General features: G+C 36.3%; 1 protein-coding gene across 1 annotated transcript; it reads left to right on the plus strand.

The window, feature by feature from the left end:
- Nucleotides 1-514: 514 nt before the first annotated feature.
- On the plus strand, nucleotides 515-19,402 carry LIPN (lipase family member N). The gene is made up of 10 exons (XM_005565891.5): nucleotides 515-601; nucleotides 1,882-1,997; nucleotides 2,636-2,753; nucleotides 4,833-5,031; nucleotides 6,716-6,825; nucleotides 9,150-9,286; nucleotides 11,186-11,332; nucleotides 14,848-14,919; nucleotides 15,469-15,540; nucleotides 17,819-19,402. The coding sequence occupies exons 2-10, from the start codon at nucleotides 1,890-1,892 to the stop codon at nucleotides 18,050-18,052; spliced, it is 1,197 nt and encodes a 398-aa protein (XP_005565948.1). The 5' UTR covers nucleotides 515-601; nucleotides 1,882-1,889; the 3' UTR covers nucleotides 18,053-19,402.
- Nucleotides 19,403-22,177: the final 2,775 nt, after the last annotated feature.

Raw genomic sequence — 22,177 nt, forward strand, 5'->3', positions numbered from 1 at the left:
ATCCCTTTGGCATGTGAATTAGTTTCCTCTGCCATACTGCTAGTTCCAAATTCCTTCTGGTTTCAGGATCCTGTAGTCAGGGTTCCCTCATCTTCTCAAACGAGTTACAGTCACACACATCCCTACACACTGCATGGTTGGCACTAGTTCCTTAATACATGTTACTCCATTTGATCCTCATGAAGGATCAAGTGGGGAAGGGAGATACTATTATCTCTGATAATAGCCCATTAAGATCTTGAGTATGTTCTACTTCCCTGTTTGACACACTGGTTTGAAAATATTGCTAAGTCCTCCCAACAATGACAGACACTCAGTGGAAACATGAAGGATTCTGTCAAACTGGTTATTTGGCATCATGTAGACCACTATTTCCCAACCTACAAGTGCATCACGGCATTTGGTGTGTCAGGGACACGCCTTGGGTGTGTGTCTCAGTCTAAAGCTTCCTCCTTTTCACAAGCTTCCTGTTTCTCATCTCTCTAGCTTCTAACTGTCACTGTAATCATCTCTTACTCTTCAGCCTGATGTTAAAAGCAAAAGTTCAGAAGTTCCTCATCAATAAGGAGTCCTTGGGAGCAGGTGAAGCTCATCTAACTAGGTAAGATGAAGATCTATCACAACCAGGAGGCAGGTTGGAAGGTGCCAGTTGCACCGACAGTCAGGTGCAAGAGCTCTGCAGTGAGTCTGCCTGAGTGTCCATCCTAGATCTGTCACTTGTTGGCTCTGTGACCTTGAGCAGGTCTTAAATCTCTCTAAGCCTTTGTTTTTATATTGATAAAATGAGGATAATAGTACCAATATTATGGAGATTTTGAGAGCTTAAATAACATGTGAACTATTTAGAACAAGTCCTACCATAAGGACACTCAGTAGCTATTGGTTATTATTAGTTTCATACAATTTGAAAAGTTTCAAAACATTTGCAGATATAAGATGATCTTCAACCACATAGCTAATGTATGCAAAGCTATTTAGCTTCAGAAGTAAACTCTGCATTTCTAGAAGTTAAATCTTAATTTGTTATAGTAAATTATCTCTAATATTTATCTCTCGCTCACTTTTATAAGAAAAATAGTGAAAGCATTTATTAAGAACTTATACTGCACTGTTATATAACTTCATCCTCACTATAACCCTATGAGATAGGTTACATTATTGTCCCAATTTTACTAACAAGGAAATCAAGAGACAAAGCTACTAAAACACTTGCCTGAGGTTAGACACGTTCTTTTGTGGTGAGGATGGACTTCAAATTTACACCATTTGACTGCAGCACTTATATGATGAGCATGCTGTTTAGTGTTATAGTGTTGGTCTATCTTTGAACAGACATACTTTTAAACCATGACAAGGAAGTGAGACTGCACATTGAATATGCAAAATTTGCCTTTGGGTGCCACATGAGAAATAGTCACATCACTAGAAACTAATCATAAGCTTTTTTGTTTGGTTAAAGTTTTATTTATCCATTTTTCTTGTTTACTTTGTGGGATACGGGGCTTAGCTAGGTGATAACTCCACTTTTCACTTGGCCATGGTATGAAAACCTGTCCTCTGAATCTTTAGATATTTTGGCAAATTGTAGGCAAACAAAGACTTAAAGCAATTCAGTCTTGATTACAGACCAAAAATGCCTCCATACTTGATTAAATTTATTTCATTTTAGGAACTGGATTATAATAAATACAACTTCTATATGAAAAAATAGATTAATAGTGCTCAAAGTTAGTTCACTGTATTTATTCCCTTTAACACATTATCCGCTTTCAGTGCTATTCAAGTTTTCATTAATTATTAATTATTTCATTAATCATTTTATTTCATTAATCAACATTAATATATATAATTAATCTGTGAATATTAAATGTTTTATGCCAGGCATTTCTATGATGTGGCTGCTTTTAACAACAACTTGTTTGATCTGTGGAACTTTAAATGTTGGTGGATTCCTTGATTTGGAAAATGAAGTGAATCCTGAGGTGTGGATGAATACTGTAAGTCATGGAAAACTGTGAAGAACATCAAATAAAGCAGGACTAATGGATTATGAGGTTACAAAAGGTTCTGTTATAACATAAAATCTCTGATAAAACAGATAAAATATAGATGGTTTTTGACCTCTGCAAGAGTCAAGTTAGTTAGATCTTTGGCTGAAAAACGAATACTGTCCAGTAATGGAAACCAAAATTGTGCTATTGTGCTATCTATCTATCTATCTATTTATCTATCTATCTCTCTCTCTCTCTCTCTCTATAGATAGAACTCCTCTTTTGAATTTATGTTTTAAGAATATCAAGCTATTTGCTGATATACGTGATTGTCTTCTATTGATCTATAGTTCTATTACTTTTAAACCAAGAGGGGCCTCAAAAGACAATTGACTTGAGAATACAGCTTTGTCAGAAAGAATGGGTCAATGCTAAATTTTCCCCTACACTCCAAAATATTTGCCAAAGGTAGATATTTTTGAACATTCTACTTATTTTGTATTAAGACTTTATTAATTTTACAGTTACCTGGTGTTATAAATTTCAGATAATTCACCCTAATAAGCACACAATAGAGAGTTTGTTTTAATTCCTTTTATATCCTTTGGAGAAGTTCCACTAATGACTGTATTTTTACTGGGCAGAGTGAAATCATCATCTACAATGGCTATCCCAGTGAAGAGTATGAAGTCACCACTGAAGATGGGTACATACTCCTTGTCAACAGAATTCCCTATGGGCGAAGACACATTAGGAGCACAGGTACAAGATATGTCTCTCCTGAAAAGGGGACTGCACTGACATCCTCCTTCTCAGGAGGAATTTAGTGCTAGATATGCATCAACAGAGTTTATCAAAATTGGTTTGAATTATTAGATTAGACTTTAAATAGTTAACAGGGAGGCTTACTCTTTGCCTGATAATTATCTGAAGACAGACAAGAACCTAAAAATATAGACAGCAAGACTGATCTTGCTAACTGCAACCAGAGGTACTTGTTAGGGTGTAAACAGGAAGGCGGAGCCTACATTTTGTCACCTCATTACTGATTTATCATGTGAAAAATTGCTTTGTCCCAGGAAAATGGATCTCCTCATTGTCAGAAGGAGATTTGCTGGGTTGTGTGAAATTGACTGTGGGGCACCCAAGAAGAGCCTCTCCTGCCCCCACTAAAATCAAGGGGCCACCCTCTGCAGGATAAAAAACAATCTAGTTAAATGACAACAGCATTTCTGAAAAGTTTTCCAGGACTGAAAACATTAACATCCACATACATTTGATCTAAGAGATAGATGGTTCATGGAGTGAAAGAGTATGGTGTCAATAAGGCTTGAATTCTAGAATGAGGGGCCAGCCATGCCACAGCAGGGGAATGATACTCCTTTAAAGGGAAAATTTAACTGCAAAGCCTCTGAAGAAGAAATAAGAATAAGCAAAATATATGCAATGGTTCAAAAGCAAATAATTTATTGGCAACTGCTTACCATGTTCATTTTGCATCTTTTCTCCCACCACACATATTAAGTACCAGTTGAGGTCATGTTTGACATTCTCTCCCTCTTATATCTCCAGTTTCAGAATGAAAAATGAGAGTGAGATATGAGTAGTTTTACTAGTTAAAATATGAAACACCCAGTTAAATTTGAAGATCAGATAAACAACAAATAATTTTTTATAAGTCTCATTTTAACATACACTCTTTATTCACTATTATCACTATTTATAAAAATTTCATAGAGCATCCTGGATCTTTTTGCTTACTTTTGTTTTTATTTTTTACTAAATCTGGCAATCCCAGGTACAGATGTGAAGGAGTTGTGAAATATAAAAGGAGAAAACTTTTATGGGAAAGGTTTTGCTTAAGTAGAGATAATTTTGGAAAGATTTATAATTAAAGGTCATTCATTAGATGTAATGTTCTAAATAATTTAAATCAGTTAAACCTCTCATCAACAATATGAGATGGGTACCACTAATAGTCACCATTTCACAAATGATGAAATTAAGGCACAACCGGTTATGTTAAGAAGTCTAAAGTCACACAAATAGCAAGCTGACAGACCAGAATTTAAACCCAGGCATCCTGGCTCCAGAGCCTGTGCTCTTAGTCATGAAATTATAGTGCCTTACTTGACCTTCCACCCTGGTTCTTTGCATCTCCCTGAATGCTCTGTCTCCCTCAGGAATCTGGAAGTTGGCAGAGGGACATTGAGCTGAGTATATTATTGTAGTTTTTAAATGCTGTCCACTGGGCAGAGGATGGGGATTTGAATAGAAATTTGGTGAGGAACTAATCAGTGTCCGCTTACACTCACCTCTTCTTCCTCTCTGGAAGAGCCATAGGACTTGAGTAAGCATGATAAATTTCACACCCAGGAAATTTGTATATACGAATACATAGAGCAGAGTAGTTACCAGTACAGGCTTTGACATAAAAAGAACTGGGTTTGTGTCCCTGCTCTGGCCTTCTTATCTGGGTGGCCCTCTGGGAAAGTTACTTAACTACATAAAGTTTGGTTTCCACATCTACAAAATGAGGGTTCTCAAAATAGCAGCTAGTTTATAGAGTTGTTGTAAGAATTTAGTAAGCTAATACATATAAATAGGTCAACATAGCACCAGGTACACATTATGTGCTCAAGAAACTGAAGTTACCTGATTACAATGCTCTATACTATTGACAAGGGAAAAGTGAAAACAGTTTTTGTTTTACCATGTGTGCATGTGTGTGTATTTCTGTAATGTTTCTGACATGCTCTATTTACCATAAATTTCTCTCTCTCTCTCCCTCTCTCTCTCTTTCTCTTCTTCCCTCTCTCATCTTACCCTTTCTCCCCCCAGGTCCCCGGCCAGTTGTGTATATGCAGCATGCCCTGTTTGCAGACAATGCCTACTGGCTTGAGAATTATGCCAATGGAAGCCTTGGATTCCTTCTAGCAGATGCAGGTTATGATGTATGGATGGGAAACAGTCGGGGAAACACTTGGTCAAGAAGACACAAGACACTCTCAGAGACAGATGAGAAATTCTGGGCCTTTAGGTAAATATTAGCTAAGAAAACTCAACAGGGAAATTGGAGGCAATTTTTAAAAAATAACGTGGGTGCTATTAATGATAATCTTTGACGCTTGAAGTCATATAGCTTCTTGTAGTTTCTGTTAACATCTCAAAGGAGGGAAACAGCAAGAAGCTTTGATTTTTCACTGATTCTCCCACAGGCAAAGTATGGCATTTCAACAAGATCATTTTTACATCCAATTTTTACATCAATTTTATGCATTAAAAGTATGTCCAAAGAGATAGCTGAGGAAATTATCATGACTAGTGTGCACATTCATTCAGCCAATGTTTACTGAGTGGCTACTGTATGCGCTGTTCTAGGCCCCGAACACTCAAACGGGGAACAGACCAACTCTCGGACCTCACAAAGCTTATGTTCATTTTAGTGATAATTTTACAAGTCATTTCTTCTGGATGACCAATCAACTGTGTAAAGATGATTTTGACCAGGACTGTACTGATTTAGAGAAACTGTGATTGAGATTGCACATAGTACCATTTTCACGAAAACTCCAATATTAAGTTTTTAAAACCTTGTTAATGGGCAATGAAGAAGAATCTTTTTGATATCTTAATTGTTTCTTTTAATGGAAGAGTTTTCCACTGTCACTAGAGGACAGGCTAATGCCTGCAATAGACTTTCTTTCTTCAGGCCTAAGATCCCTGTTGGTTTGTAAACCGGCTGTTAGAACAGAGTGTGTATTCCTATTACATTAATAGAACATTCAGTACCCACTGAAAGTTTGAGAAGAATGGAGGAATAGAATACAATGTTATGGTCAGAGTTCTTGGGCAGGGGCAAGCATCAGGAAGTATTGTATCACTAGTCTTTAGGAGGTGTCACAACAATTCTCCTATTCTTGGAAGTCCCAATCCATAGATTTCCTCACGTCCTTTTAATAAACAGGCTTCTGGCTTACGGAATACCTGATTTGACTAAATGTTATATAGGCCCTTTTGCTCCTCCTGTCTGAAGAACAAAATACTGGTACTATGGAATATTGGAATATATGGTATATATTAAATATATATATACACACACATATATATATGTATCTTTGTGGGCAGGAATACTACTAACAACATCTTAATGAATGCCTACTAGCAGCCAGAGTCATTTCTTTCATACCATTAAACCCCTTTAGCAGCCCTGTAAACCAGGCACTACCCTATTTATTTCTCAAATGAGAAAACATAGGCTCAGAGCATTTCAGTAACTTCTCAAGAGTTGCAAAGCTCATAAATGGTAGAATCATGATTTACAAAAACCCTGTTTCCAAAGATGGGTGTTAAATGGCCCTAAGAATTGTGAAGCCTCGTGGGGGACTCGGAAGTAGAAGCACGTAAGCCAGATAGAGAAAGGGAGGGCAAAGAAAAGCAAGAGAAGGGAAGGAAGAGGAGGAATCATAAGGTTGAACTTCAAACATCATACACAAGTCTTGAAAGTGTTCCTCTTATGAAGAAGTCTTATGACAAAGTAAAATGTATATATGCAGAAAAACAAAAAGCTACAATGGCCCACATATAATTGGATAAATAATGAAATACACACTGAATCTAAGTAAACAGCATAGAATCTGTGTGTAAAAAAGAAGTGAGCAAGTGCTGTGAGTTTTAAACTTAAACTTGCAAGTATTTATAAAAGCCCCTTTTTTATTTTGCAGTTTTGATGAAATGGCCAAATATGATCTCCCAGGAGTCATAGACTTCATTGTAAATAAAACTGGTCAGGAGAAATTGTATTTCATTGGACATTCACTTGGCACTACAATAGGTATGTTTTTGAGGGTCAGTGTTCTCAGGGTCTTACAGGAGTTCACCTTTATGTTGGAATAAAATAACTGCTATTTATAGTGCCTTCAATTCTCTGTCCTCTGCTGGGAATAACCCTAGTACTCTGAGTAGCTTTGAGCTTGCAGTGCACAGACTATATGTAAGGCAAACCTTTCCTGGGTGTCTGGTCACAGCAGCATATTGACTATGGTGATGCAATTTCCCAGGAATAACGTGTGTTCCAAATTCAAAGAAATGATTCTGCAGAGTAAGTTTCTAGATTCTCTCTGAGCTGAAAAAGTAAAATTTAATGCCATGGATTATGGCTGAAACATAATGAATGTGCATCAATCATCTCTTTCTCACAACCCAAATGGGATCTTTAAAAAATAAAAGGGAGGGGCTTATACTTATATTTAAACAAATTGAAAAGACATGGTTATATTTGTTTGTTGGAACACAAAAGTTTACTATAATAAATCAGTTGAGTTGATCTATTTAGTGTGTGATTTAGTATTTATGAAATAACAAGTAAACGTAAGCAGTATGTAGAAATTTTTTAAGTTTTTTTAAGTTGACAATTTACTTCTTAATTTACTTACTTTACTTAATTTACTTTACAATTTACTTCCCAGATAGTTTGGAAAGAAATCAATAATCTAGTTCCAAGTAAAAGTTGAAAGGAACTCATACTAATAAAAGTTTTGAATTTGTCATTTCCACTAAAGTTTCCAATTTTAAGAGAATAAATCATGTGAAAATGCAATATTTTAGTTTAGGGAAATATCTTCATTATCACCACGATCATCAGTAACATATATTAATTAGTACTTTAGATTGATAGGCACTTTCCAAGCTCAGAACAAGCAGTTAGCTAGCATCAGAGAGTATATACTAAAAAAGTGTCAAAGAACTTATAGGAGATCAAAAATGCCACTAATAGGCAAATAATTATAGTATCTAACACGTATTGAGCATTCGTAATGTGTACGGTCTTGCGTTCAGGACCTTTCCCACAGTATCTCCCTCTGATCTTCAAAACAACCCGACTGTTATTATCTCCATCTCATAGAAGAAGAAACACAAGTTCAGAACACAGATTCAAACCAGGTGTATCTGATTTCACCAATGGGGTGTGTAAGGATTCTGGAGAAATGGTGTAGAGAAGGAATGACTTTAGTTGATTTTGGAAAGTGGGTAGGACTTAGATCTGGTCTTATACTTGATCTGAAAAAAAAGAAAAAAAAACATGGAGAATTTGATTATTTGTGCTCTGTGTTACATTTAGTGCATAAAATTTTTTAGTGAATGTTGTTTGCGTTTTGGACAGAGCAATTTCTATTATGTAAGGAGCACCCACTCTTTGTAGGACATTTAGGTCACAGCCCATTAAACACGGCTCTGCAGTCAGGGTGACCCCCAAAAATCTCACCTCTGCACATTTCCAAACACCCTCTGGGGAAGTACTATTCCTGATTCAGAGTCTTTTTATCAATTGTTCAGTCAATTATTTCAGTTCTTCTTTATCTGGCCAAGACAGTTTCAATGTTTCAACAAGTGTTTCAGTACACACACACACACACACACCAGTGGAGGCCCAGGAAGGGACCTCTGGAAACCAAATTATATGGATATTCCTCCTAGCCTACCCGGTGTCGTGCTGATCTCCATCCTCACAGAGATACGAAGGGGTGCAATGCTACTGCTGAAAGAGCAAAGCAAATGGAGACGCCTGGTCCTTACTGGGCCATCATGGACACTAGGGAAACCCCTTTCTTTCTGGAAACAGGGAAGAGTCTAGAGGGTTGATAAACACCCAGCAAGCCACTGGGAGCAGTGAAATTTCATTCCACAGTGAGAAAGAAAACCTGTTGGAATAACTGGGTGATGCTGTAGAAAGAAATCAGTTCACCTCCTGTGACTGGTTATTTGCTTCCGGAAGCTCTGTGATTCGTTCTGGCATCTCAGAGTTAGGGACGAAATGAGAATGTTGCCAGCATTTACCCCATGCTTGGGAAGTGAGGTCACCTTCAGTTCATAAGAAGTAGCTACTCCGACAGCTTAACCATCACCTTTCCCCTGCCAGCTACTCCATTTCCCCTAGCCAAGTCAAATTGTCCATAAGCAGAATAAAATAAAATTGGAGACTTGAGAGCAGAGAAGACTGAAGGCAGATTATCTTTATAGAATAACTCAGAAGACTTCCAATTCATCCCCAATATGATCGCGATAGAAGGAAAAATGACTAAACAGAGCCCCATTTTTGTTAGAAACTTTGCATAAGTACTTATTTTTACAAGATTGTCTTGTCTCCTATTCTCTCAGGGTTTGTAGCCTTTTCCACCATGCCTGAACTGGCACAAAGAATCAAAATGAATTTTGCCTTGGGTCCTGTGATCTCATTCAAATATCCCACGGGCATTTTTACCAGTTTTTTTCTACTTCCAAATTCCATAATCAAGGTAGGCTCCTTTCACCAAAATGTACCTGAGGATCTCATTTTGGATCAGAAATCCTTATTATTTTCAAATCTACTGTAAAGTAAAGGTAGGAAATTTAGATAAAATCTATAGAACTTAGACTCTGTGGGCATGTGCTTGTGTATGTGTGTCTCCATGTGTGCGTATATCTGTGTCATAGTATCTGTAAGTTCTATAATACAATTTACTCTACAACGTCATTAGCAGAGTTGAGTATCTGTCAGAATCTGTAGCTGAGCTGAGTGCTGTATGACAACAAAGATTTTTCTTGTTTTCCCAAGGATTTTTTTGTTCCATTTAGTCAGGTAGGTCAATGAATTAACATTGCCCAAATGAAAGACACTTCAAGTTACCCATAATCACTGATGTGTCCAATTTTGACATTAAAAAAACCTAATTAATATATTGCTTCCAATATGGAAACTTGCCCTAATTTACTAAAGCTAAGATTCCAAAGCCTAAATGTATTACAACTCAAGTATTAAGTCAAATATTTATTGGTTATTTTTCAAGAGTTGAAAAAATCATTTGGTTGCCAATTGTGGATTTGGAATTTTATCTATTAAAGAGGTTTTTTTTTTCTCTTTGCTTTTGTTTCTTTACAAAGGTCATTGCCACAATGAACATAGCATTTAATCAAATTCAAAATTGGCCTTTGAATTTGGGATGATGGATAAAATGGATTTGGGCCAAATCTGAAGTCAAGGAGACCAGTTATAATATCAAAATAATTCATATATAAGAAAATGAGATCTTGGTTTGGGGTGGAGTGGTAGGAATGGAAAAAAAATTATTTGTGAGCTAACACAAGGAAGAATTTCCATAGGGCCTAATGATTGGTCTGATAATAGTTTCATTGTATTGTTTACTGAGAGCATAAATGATGTAACTTCCTTATTCAAGAGCTTTTCTAGTTTATTTCAAAATGTGTTGACATCAGTTAGTTTTTAATGTTTTCTATATTTGGGCAGCATGAGCAAACTAATTTATTAAATTAAATTCAGAGAGAGACACATCTATCTGTAAATACATATATGTGTTGTATGTGTTGCTCTTCCTACATAGGTCAGCTATAAGGCAAATAATGTTCCTGGGTTATCTCAGTTTCACATTTCCCACTGTCAATATTCCTGCTACTTTTAAGTCCCATTTCCTGCTCTTTTCTTCCATCAGTTTCCCCCAGAAGCTCTAAGACCCCACCAGGAATCCCCATCCAAGTTTACTTTCCCAAGTCCTGGAAGTTTCAATTGTGCTGCCTTTGCGACATTATCATATCTTTTCTGTTCAATGGTTCTTTCTCTTTGGTTCGTCATTCTCTACTTTTCAGCCTGAGAGCTGGCTAATCTGGGACACTACTCGAATGCAATGTGCACATGGGTAACATGGAAAACCCCAATTTTCCCTCATATTCAAGGTATTATTTGACCTTAAGAAAAACTGTTTTACATTTTGTACCAATTAATGAGAAAAAATATTGGCAAGCACTGACTGGACAGAATACAGGGAAGCTTCACTATGGAGAAGTGAATTTGGGATTGACAGCCTTTATTGCAATCTCCTTGTAAGTAATGTTTGATAATCTTCCTCATTTGGAGATACATTCCTAAGTCACCTTTCCTGAATAATTTGGTCTCCTTGACTGAATCAGTAGTACAAATAGATCCCCAAGCATGGCTTTTTCCTAGAAGGAAGGAAATGTCAAGAAGTCTGAAGATGATTCTTGAATTCTGGTTTTTTGCTCTTGCTATTTGGGCTTCTTGTCATTGTTGTTGTTGCTATTGAGTTGAGCTCCCTAAATATTCTGGTTACTAATCCCTTGTAATATGCATAGTTTGCAAATATTTTATCTCATTCAAAGGTAATTATTATTTACTTTCATAGGCTGTTTTTGGTACCAAAGGTTTCTTTTTAGAAGATAAGAAAAAGAAGATACCTTCTACCAAAATCTGCAACAATAAGATACTCTGGTTGATATGCAGTGAATTTATGTCCTTATGGGCTGGATCCAACAAGAAAAATATGAATCAGGTATATGTGATAATTATAGGGCCATTTGATACCTTAAGAAATTCCAGCTTTCCTTTGACTCATTTTGATGTATCTATTTACTGTATAAATTCATATGGTATTCCAAACACTTAAAGACAGATTTTATTTTTGCTTTTAAAAATGTTTATGGGTACATAATAGTTGTATATATTTATGAGGTACATGTGATATTTTGATATAAGCACACAATGTGTAATGAACAAGTCGGGGTAATTGGGATATCCATCACCTCAAGCATCGATCATTTCTTTTTGTTAGAGACATTCTAATTTGACTCTTCTAGTTATTTTAAAATATATAATGAATTATTGTTAACTATAGTCATCCTATTGTGCATGCTGGACTTTATTCCTTCTAATGGTATTTTTGTACCCATTAACCAATGCCTCTTTGTCCTTCCCCCATCCCTACTACCCTTTCCAGTCTCTGGTAACCATCATTCTACTCACTATCTCTATATGGTCAGTTTTTTTTAACTCCCCTATATGAGTGAGAACATGCAGTATTTGTCTTTTTATACCTGACTTATTTCACTTAATGTAATGTTCTCCAGTTTCATCCACATTATTGCAAATGACATGATTTCATTATTTTTGCGGCTGAATAGTATTCCACTGTCAAAATGTACCACATTTTATTTATCCACTCATCTGTTGATGGACACTTAGGGTGATTTCATATCTTGGTTATTGTGAATAGTGCTGTAGTAAACATGGGGGTGCAAATGTCTCTTCCATGGATTGATTTTTTTTTTTTAAATATAGAACTAGCACTGGAATTGCTGGATCATATGGTAGTTCTACTTTTAGTTTTTGAGGATCCTTCCTACTCTTCCCCATAGTGCCTGTACTAATTTGCATTCCTATCAAGTCTGTGCAAGGGTTCTCTTTTCTCCACATTCTTGCCAGCATCCATTATTCCCTATCTTTTTGATAAAAGCTGTTTTAACTGGAATAAGATAGTATTTCATTGTAGTTTTGGTTTGCATTTTTCTAATGATTAGTAATGTTGAACATTGTTTTTAATGTACCTCTTGGCAGTTTGTATGTCTTTTTGTGAGAAATGTCTATTCAGATCTTTTGCCCGTGTTTAAATCAGATTTTTTTTTTTTTTTTTTTTTTTTTTTTTTTTGCAATTGAGTTATATGACCTCTATATATTCTGGTTACTAATCCCTTGTCAGATAGGTAGTTTACAGATATTTTCCCTCATTCAACACGTTGTTACTTCACTTTGTTGATGGTTTCCTTTGCTTTGCAGAAGCTTTTTAGCTTGATGTAATCTAATTTGTTCATCTTTGCTTTGGTTGCCTGTGCATTTGAGGGCTTACCTCAAATTGGCCCAGACCAATGTCCTGGAGTGTTTCTGCAATTTTTGTTTGTTAGTAGTTTCATAGTTTCAGGTCTTAAATTTGTCTTTAATCCATTTTTATTTTGTTTTTGTAAATAGCAAGAGATAGAGATCTAATTTCATTCTTCTGCATATGGACATCTAGTTTTCCCAGCATCATTTCTTGCGGAAATTGTCCTTTCCCCAATGTATGTTCTTGATGCCTTTGTGGAAAATTAGTTGACTATGAATGTATGGATTTATTTCTGGGTTCTTTATTCTGTTCTATCGGTCTATGTGTCTGTTTTTATGCCAGTATCATACTGTTTTGGTTACTACAGCTTTGTAATATAATTTGAAGCCAGGTCATGTGATACCTCCAGCTTTGTGCTTTTTGCTCAGAATCTTATATTTAGAAAAACCTAAAGACTCCAACAAAAAACCTGCTAGAACTGATGAACTAATTCATTAAATTTGCAGGATACAAAACCAACATACAAAGTTCAGCAGCATTTCAATATGCCAACAGCAAATAATCTTAAAAAAAAAAAAAGAAAGAAAAAGTCAAGAAAGTAATCCATTTATAACAGCTACAAATAAAATAAAACACCTAGGAATAAATCATACCAAAGAAGTGAAAGATTTCTACAATGAAAACTATAAAACACTGATGAAAGAAATTGAAAATGACATTAAAAAATGGAAAGGTATTCCATGTTTATGGATTGCAAGAATCAATATTGTTAAAATGTCCATACTATCCAAAACAATCTATAGATTCAATGCAATCCCTATCAAAATACCAATGACATTCTTCATTGAAATAAAAAAAAAGCCTAAAATTTATATGGCACCATGAAGGTAGATATCTGCTATACATAGAAGATCAGGTACTCAACAAACCTTGAATATGAAGACTGGGGAAGTGAATAGGCAGCTTTATTCTTCTATTCCCTGGCAAAATTTAGGAAAATGAATGTTTTATAATGGGTAGTAGCTTCTTACATGTTCTCAGTCAGCCACAACTTACTACAGTCGATTTGAATTTATTGCATTTGAACATATTGCATTAAAAATAAAATCCTAAAAAAGGAGAGAAGCACAGATAAACGTTGATCTTATTTCACATGTTCCTTCCTTTGTGGGTGACTTTTGTTTTGAAATGAAACTCACCACTTAACCTACAAAATAACAGGACAGGGTGGAAGGGAGATGGGATCTCCTCTTTATGAAGCAGCAGCAGTGCTGTTTCATCACCTCTTCATTTTCTATTATTGAGAATTCAAGAAGAAGGAGGAGGAAGAGTTCACATCCGCAGACTGGTGTGGTTGAATAGTTGTCTCTAGTATTCCAAATAGCAGCCAATGAGGCTGTTACAGTGAAGTCAGTCGCAAGATAATTGTTCTGTACCCCTATTCTCTAAGAAGCTAAATTATGTTAGACTGAAACCCATAAGGAACCATTGTTCAAAGTTGGCTTGTTCAAAAGTAAAGATTTTTAATAGTTTCTCTTAGATTCATTATTTTCTAAGACATAGAATTACAATTACTATTTTATCTCTATAATTTTCATCTCTATAATGTTTACAAATATTGAAATAACCTTTGGAAAAAATTGGCTTTTAGCTTTACTTTTGCAATATTTTATTTTATCCCCATAAAAGCCTAGTAAATTGGTAGTATGACTTTTAGTATGTTCATTTAATAGATGAAAAAACAGAGACTCAAAGATGTTAAATATGGTGGCCAAGTTCACGAAGCTGATCATTAACAACAACAGGGCCTGAACTCCTGGTTTTCTGATCTAATCTGTGACAGTGCACCTGGGTGCGCATGCACGCATCACCCCCACACTTGCGCATAGAACCTCTCCTAATTGGCTTTGCTCCATGATGACCACTACTGTTCCTTCTACTTGAAAATAAGCAAATTATCCTACAGATTCAGAGCTGGTACAGGTTTGCTGTCAAGCAGTCCATTCCATTAGTCAGCCTGTGGTTCGCTCACATTCAAGTATTGACATAAATGGTAATTTATCTAGGTAAGTCTACCTCGTTATTTTTGAAGCCCCATTCTTGTTTGCTTCTTCCGTGCATCATTTTTCTCTGATTCTGAAAGGCAAAATTTTGTTGGGCAATTGCTGTAATATGAGTTTTATCTTCTTTAGAGTCGAATGGATGTGTATATGTCACATGCTCCTACTGGTTCATCAATACAGAACATTCTGCATATAAAACAGGTAGAGTCTTAGTCATGGAAAACCATTCCAATCCTTATTTTCAATATATTTAAAAAGACAGAATTGACCCTGTTAACAGGCCTACCCTAAGAATCTTAAGAGCTTGTTTCCAGTTTGTCCTTGCTGCCTTCTGTATGCCTTGATTTCCCTGGAATTTAAGAGAAAGGATTTTATGGTACAGACCAAGTAGATGACATAAATGAACACCATCTTAAATCAGAGTTTTTAAAATAGGCCCTGAACTGAAGCAAGAGGTAAACTAGGGAAGCCTCAGGAGAACTGAGACTTCTTCAGAGAGAAGTATCTGGGATTTAACTTCTTTCTAATGAGGCTTGGTTTTCCATGAACTTTTCCTTTAAACCAAAGGGGGGTTATTGCTTGTTTTTCTGTTGAGCTCCACTTGTCATAATTGTAAAATGGGTATTTACATCCTTCTGGTGATCTAGGAGCCCTATTTTCTTCCTAGCATACAGTATTTTTCTAAAATTTGCTGTTAGCTCTCATGATTCTTACCCTCACTATTCTTTTTCTAAAAAACATTTGTTTCAGCTTTACCAATCTGACGAATTCAGAGCTTATGACTGGGGAAATGAAGCCGATAATATGAAACATTACAATCAGGTGAGCTACATACAGTAACCCCAGAATGCTGATTTTGATAAGTTACAATAAAAAATTATTTGAGGGTGGAAAGACTCCTACCTGTCATTTGGTGGCATTTATACTGATAGAACATTTTCAAAAAAAGTTTAATTTTAATTTTAATTTATTTCAGAAAATTTATAAATTAAAGAAGCACATACAAAGGAAATTAGATCATGTGTAATCCTTCCATCCAGAGATAACTAGATGTACTAACATTTTGGTGTATTTATTCCAATTTTCTCAGTATTATATCGCTTTTATACTACTTTTAATCCTTCTATTTTACTTAAGCTATAGTAAGAGATGACTAGCATTACTGAAGGATTTTTAAATATATTTTTAATGGCTACATAATAATAGAAATTGTTTCATAAAAATCTTTACAGCATAAATGAATATATACTTTTTAATGCCAACAGAAAAATTAGAATTCCACATGAAAGTTGAATAAGTATTACCCAACGTTGAAGACTTGGGTCATAAGGCATCTTTTTCCATATAGCTTTATGACATAAAAATCTGTAGACTCGTTTAGCACTGTACTTTTAATTAATCCTGTCACCACTTTTCTGTTCTCATAACCAGGGGCTTGGCTTGTAAGTATGAACTAAACAAATTAAATTGTTCTAAGTATTTTCCCAGGCTATCATATTTTAAGCTATTTACTAATGCAACTATAGATCAATTATTAATAAGTTGTTTCTGAGGATCAAAACAATCAGACTAATCAATTTCTTAGTAATGAATTGGCCTGTTAGAGGAATAATTCTACTAATCCTTAAAACCACTACAAGAGATAGACCATGTATATTTTATTTTTAAAAATCAGTTGAAGACATGATTTACATATAATAACATTACCAATTTTATGTGTCCCATTAAATGAGTTTTGACAAATATATCTGTTTGTGTAACCACACCACAATCTAAACATAGGACATTTCTATCACCCCTAAAAGTTTTTTCCCTGCTGCTGACACTATTTTTAGACACAAATGCATGTATTTGCAAATGCTTAGAAAAGGTCTAGAAAAAAAATAAATGTTAAAGTGGTTATCTTCAGAGAGAGGAAGAAAGACGAAAAGAAGTGGATGGACATGAAACACTAAGGGACTCTCATTTTGGACTTCACATATGTCTGTTTTCTTCCATTATTTTTAATAAACATGTTATATTTATAAATTGTTTACATTTACAAGACACTGAAACAAAATAAACACACACATTCAAGATCATTATGGTCAAGTACTAAAGTATGTGAGAGTGTTAATGTCCTTAGAATTTATCCACAGTTAGCTGATCCTACTCTGCTCCAAGCCAGTCCTATTTTGTGAATTAATCTTAGTTGATGCCAATTTTTATTACATTCCCTCCAAAAAACTAGTCTCAACAGTTTGCTCTCTCCTCAAGTTCACAGCATTATCTCTGTTCCCACAGTGATGTCTGACTTTTCCTTCTGTTTGTGATTGTTCCCTTTGTCCCAAGCACTGGCTACTCCTCCTCTCACTGCTCTGAAATGATTAGCATTCCCCAGGGATTCTTCAAAACTCTCTTTCTTCCTTGGAAAAGTCAGCCATCCCAATAGCTTTAATTTGGACCATTTCTACTACTCATCTAGATTTTTTCAGCACTTGCCTTCAACCTGTTCTTTCTTTAGGTGATTCCATTAACTGTTGCCCGTACGGTAGTCTGAAGACAGACCTCTGAGAAATGACCCTACCTTGTCTCCAAAACTTCCGAAATACGTCCAAATTTCCTAGCCTGACATTCAGACCTTGACTATCTGCCTCCAAGTTTATGTCCTATCACATCCCCTTACATATTCTGTTCTCCAGGTATATTGGGAATCTTGCCATTCCTGATCATAGTCTACAAACTCTTCCTGCCTCCCACCCACCCTCATCTCTGCTGTCGAAATGCAACCTTCCCTCAAGAGTCATTTCACGGGACCCCTCTTTTTATGAAACCCTCAGGTGGAAATAGCTTTTTGTCTTTACTTCCATTTTATTTTGGGAGTGTTTATGGCATTTAACATACCTTACTTTGTATACAAATATTTGCTTTGCTATCTTGCCTTTCTCCCTCTTTTGCAAATTTCTTAAAGGTAGAGACCATTGAAAACATTGTATGTTTTCTTCCTATGTCACTGGTGCCTAACACAACTATGGCCATCGTCCATATTCATTTAGCAGCCTTTGTGGTTATTGCTTTGAGGAGCTTCCTCTCATGTATGACCTTGCTTTCTCTCCTACAGAGTCATCCGCCTATATATGACCTGACTGCCATGAAAGTGCCTACTGCTATTTGGGCTGGTGGACATGATGTCCTTGTAACACCCCAGGATGTGGCCAGGATACTCCCTCAAATCAAGAGTCTTCATTACTTTAAGCTATTGCCAGATTGGAACCACTTTGATTTTGTCTGGGGCCTTGATGCCCCTCAACGGATGTACAGTGAAATCATAGCTTTAATGAAGGCATATTCCTAAATGCAATGCATTTACTTTTCAGTTACAAGTTGCTTCCAAGCCCATAAGGGACTTTAGAAAAAATAGTAACCAACAATGATGTTGTCCCCCTGGGAGAGATGCACAATGGAGTCTGTTTTCCAAGTTAATTGTGTTAGTGTTATTTATGTTTAGAGACATCTTTGCATGGGACCATCTACAGGTCCTTATAAACAATGAGGTAGATTGGGCAAAAAATAAATAAGTTGCCACTCTGATATTTAAGTCTAATTAAATTGTAATTTTTAGGGCGTACCATGAAGTATAGAAATGTCTAAAGCTTCAAAGGAACAGTGAAATTCCTTTAAGGTCCTATATGGAAACCTCTATTGTCATTTTATTTATATGGGTTGCTACGGCAATGGACAGAGTGTGGGATTAGGAGGAGGGCCTGTAGCTTCTTTATAAAAGTTTCTTAGCTATCCTGAAGATATACTAGACATTTTTACTTTTTAGGTATTTTCAACATGAGAAATTCAAAAAAGTCCCCAAAGATTCTTCCAGAGAAGCCATCTCCTCTTATAATCTTATCCCTGGCTATCTGGGTAAACGGAATCTTGAACCCATAATAGGATACATGCATAAAATCTTTCTTATTTAAGCAGAAATAAATTCTACAGTATCAATATCATTTTATAATCATAGGGAGGCTTCTTTGTTTAGCATGTAATGCCCCCTTTACAGGCTTTTTGTTCTTTGAGGGGTTTGAACATTCCATGAAAAACTGACAGACAGGAAACTGACAATAAAAGATTAAGCTAAAGATAGAAGCAGAAACTACTAGGCTAGCTAGTCTCTAAACGTTAAGCATTTTCTTCCTCCATCTTAAAGGCAATGAGAAGCCACCAAAATATTTTACCTAACGGAAACCTGATCGCCATATTTTTGTTTGGCTGCTGCATAGAAAATGGATTAGAAGATGCCAACAAAAGATTCTGAGCAAGTTTGTAAATCTGATCAAGTGTTCTGATGCAGGCCGATATCCTTCCTCTGCACTCTCTAACAGAGATGATCCTTGGAAAATCCAGAGCCAGCTCCATAATACTGCCATGCTCTGCTGGCAAATCCACAAGCTGCTGGCCCCTGGAGCCATTCTTCTCTCAAAACTAGCATTCATCAATTTAATGTATATGTATTGATGGGGAATAATGGTCACTATGAAAACCATGTGATAATATGGAAAAATACCCATGATATAATGTTATGTGTGAAGAGAAGAAAATGAAACTGGTAGAACTATGTGATTGCAAATATATACAAATATTAAAACAATTATTTGACTTTATAAAATATTTGTATATAATGAAAACTGAAGCAATATAAAAAATAAAATTAGTTGTGTCAGGGTAGTAACGAGTGATTTATTTATACTTTAAAATTTTTAATATAGTAATGATATAATGTTACAACTTGTCTAAATCTCACAAATTTAACATTCAGTAAAGGAAGATAAACATAAAAGAATACATATTTTATTATACATTTTTATGTAGGCTAAATAATTGATGACTCGCCGGGCGTGGTGGCTCACGCCTGTAATCCCAGCACTTTGGGAGGCCGAGGTGGGCGGATCACAAGGTCAGGAGATCAAGACCATGGTGAAACCCCGTCTCTACTAAAAATAGAAAAAATTAGCCGGGCGCAGGGGCGGGCGCCTGTAGTCCCAGCTACTCGGGAGGCTGAGGCAGGAGAATGGCGTGAACCCGGGAGGCGGAGCTTGCAGTGAGCTGAGATTGTGCCACTGCACTCCAGCCTGGGCGACAGAGCGAGACTCCGTCTCAAAAAAAAAAAAAATAAAAATAAAAATAATTGATGACTCTAGAAGCCTTAAAAAGCTTACTTTCAGGAGGAGAATCATGCCTTGGAGGGCTCTAAGGTCCAGAAACTGTCCTAATACTAGAGCTAGGTGCAGACAGATTAATTATACTACATTTCATTATTTTGTCTGGAATACTAAGATAACTTCCAAGCAGGAATGGAGTCTAGCAACACTTTACTGTTGGGGAACTTGGCCACAGACTTCTAATACAAATTTTTAGATATGTTGACAATGTTTCTCCTTATTTTTCTTACTTATACAAACCAAGAAATTTGACTCACCACCTTGAAACAGACTCACCAGGTTACTCTAGTTTCCCAAGCTTCAATATCCCATTGCTATTTTTTTTTTATTATGCTTTACGTTCTAGGGTACATGTGCATAACATGCAGGTTTGTTACATACGTATACTTGTGCCATGTTGCTGTGCTGCACCCATCAACTTGTCAGCACCCATCAACACGTCATTTACATCAGATATAACTCCCAATGCAATCCCTCCCCCCTCCCCCCTCCCCATGATAGGCCCCAGTGTGTGATGTTCCCCTTCCCGAGTCCAAGTGATCTCATTGTTCAGTTCCTACCTATGAGTGAGAACATGCGGTGTTTGGTTTTCTGTTCTTGTGATAGTTTGCTAAGAATGATGGTTTCCAGCTGCATCCATGTCTCTACAAAGGACACAAACTCATCCTTTTTTATGGCTGCATAGTATTCCATGGTGTATATGTGCCACATTTTCTTAATCCAGTCTGTCACTGATGGACATTTGGGTTGATTCCAAGTCTTTGCTATTGTGAATAGTGCCGCAATAAACATACATGTGCATGTGTCTTTATAGCAGCATGATTTATAATCCTTTGGGTATATACCCAGTAATGGGATGGCTGGGTCATATGGTACATCTAGTTCTAGATCCTTGAGGAATCGCCATACTGTTTTCCATAATGGTTGAACTAGTTTACAATCCCACCAACAGCGTAAAAGTGTTCCTATTTCTCCACATCCTCTCCAGCACCTGTTGTTTCCTGACTTTTTAATGACTGCAATTCTAACTGGTGTGAGATGGTATCTCATTGTGGTTTTGATTTGCCATTGCTATTTTTAATAGAACAAGGTAAACAATAACATTAATGTCATTCAACACAAATTTATGTCAAATGTAAATTCTGACTCTGAACTTCGGTGAATTTCTTTCAAACGGTATAATCAGTTTCAGAGAGGCAAAGTCTTGCTCAAGTGACGGCCTTTCTGAGACTCATTAACCAAAGAACAAGGGACCTGTTTCACCATCAGGGCTTTGTTCAACTTTGATCACCTCTGCATTCTCTTCTCATAGGAAGGTTTCCCATATTTACCAAGGTCTGGCCACAATACCAGAAATGTTTTCTGTGAACTATATGCCCTAGAATTACCGTTCCTTCTTCTAAATCACTTTTTGTTTTTGTTTTTTGTTTGTTTGTTTGTTTGTTTTTTGAGACGGGGTTTCACTCTTGTTGCCTAGGCTGGAGTGCAATGGTGCAATCTCAGCTGGCTGCAACTTCCGCCTCCTAGGTTAAAGCAATTCTCCTGCCTTAGCCTCCGGAATAGCTGGGATTACAGGCGCCCATCACCACGGCCAGCTACTTTTTTGCATTTTTAGTAGAGATGGGGTTTCACTACGTTGGCCAGGCTGATCTTGAACTCTTGACTTCAGGCAATCCGCCTCGCCTCGGCCTCCCAAAATGCTGGGATTACAGGCATGAGCCACCGCGTCCAGCCTAAATCACTTTTTATTATGCTTCCGAATTATCTTTTTGGAGAGTTTTATGTAAGTCTACCGCCCTAATACATTTTAAGTAGCTTGAAAACAGAAGCAATTAAGACATAGAACTCTCCATTACCACACTAAATTCACTCTTGCTATTCCTTTTTGGTCAACCACCACTACTACCATGACCAGCTCTCCTTGAACTTGATCCCTGACAACTTATCTGTTCTCCATCGCTATAATGTCTTATAAATAAAATCATGGAGTATGTGTCCTTGATATTGGCTTTTTTCACTTAGCATGATGTCCTTGAGATCTATCCAAATTGTTTCTTATATCGTTTGTTCCTCCTTATTGCTAAATAGCATTCCACGGTATGCATGCCACAGTTTGTTTAACCATTCACTCACTGAAAAACATGTGGGTTATTTCCAAGTTTTGGCTTTATCTTTTTGGCTTTTCACTGCTTAGTGACATGTCTTGAAAATAAAAAGAACACTCAGTTCAGATTCTTTAATTTGAATTAATTGCGTGTCCCACT

Source organism: Macaca fascicularis, chromosome 9 (assembly GCF_037993035.2).
Source record: "Macaca fascicularis isolate 582-1 chromosome 9, T2T-MFA8v1.1".
NCBI lineage: Eukaryota > Metazoa > Chordata > Mammalia > Primates > Cercopithecidae > Macaca > Macaca fascicularis.

Bases quoted from the DNA above. Each gene is read 5' to 3' on its own strand.
- LIPN (XM_005565891.5), top strand. From the start codon at position 1,890: ATGATGTGGCTGCTTTTAACAACAACTTGTTTGATCTGTGGAACTTTA. The intron at 1,998-2,635 runs GTAAGTCATGGA...TTTACTGGGCAG, and splicing joins CTGAGGTGTGGATGAATACT to AGTGAAATCATCATCTACAA. The intron at 6,826-9,149 runs GTATGTTTTTGA...CTATTCTCTCAG, and splicing joins TTCACTTGGCACTACAATAG to GGTTTGTAGCCTTTTCCACC.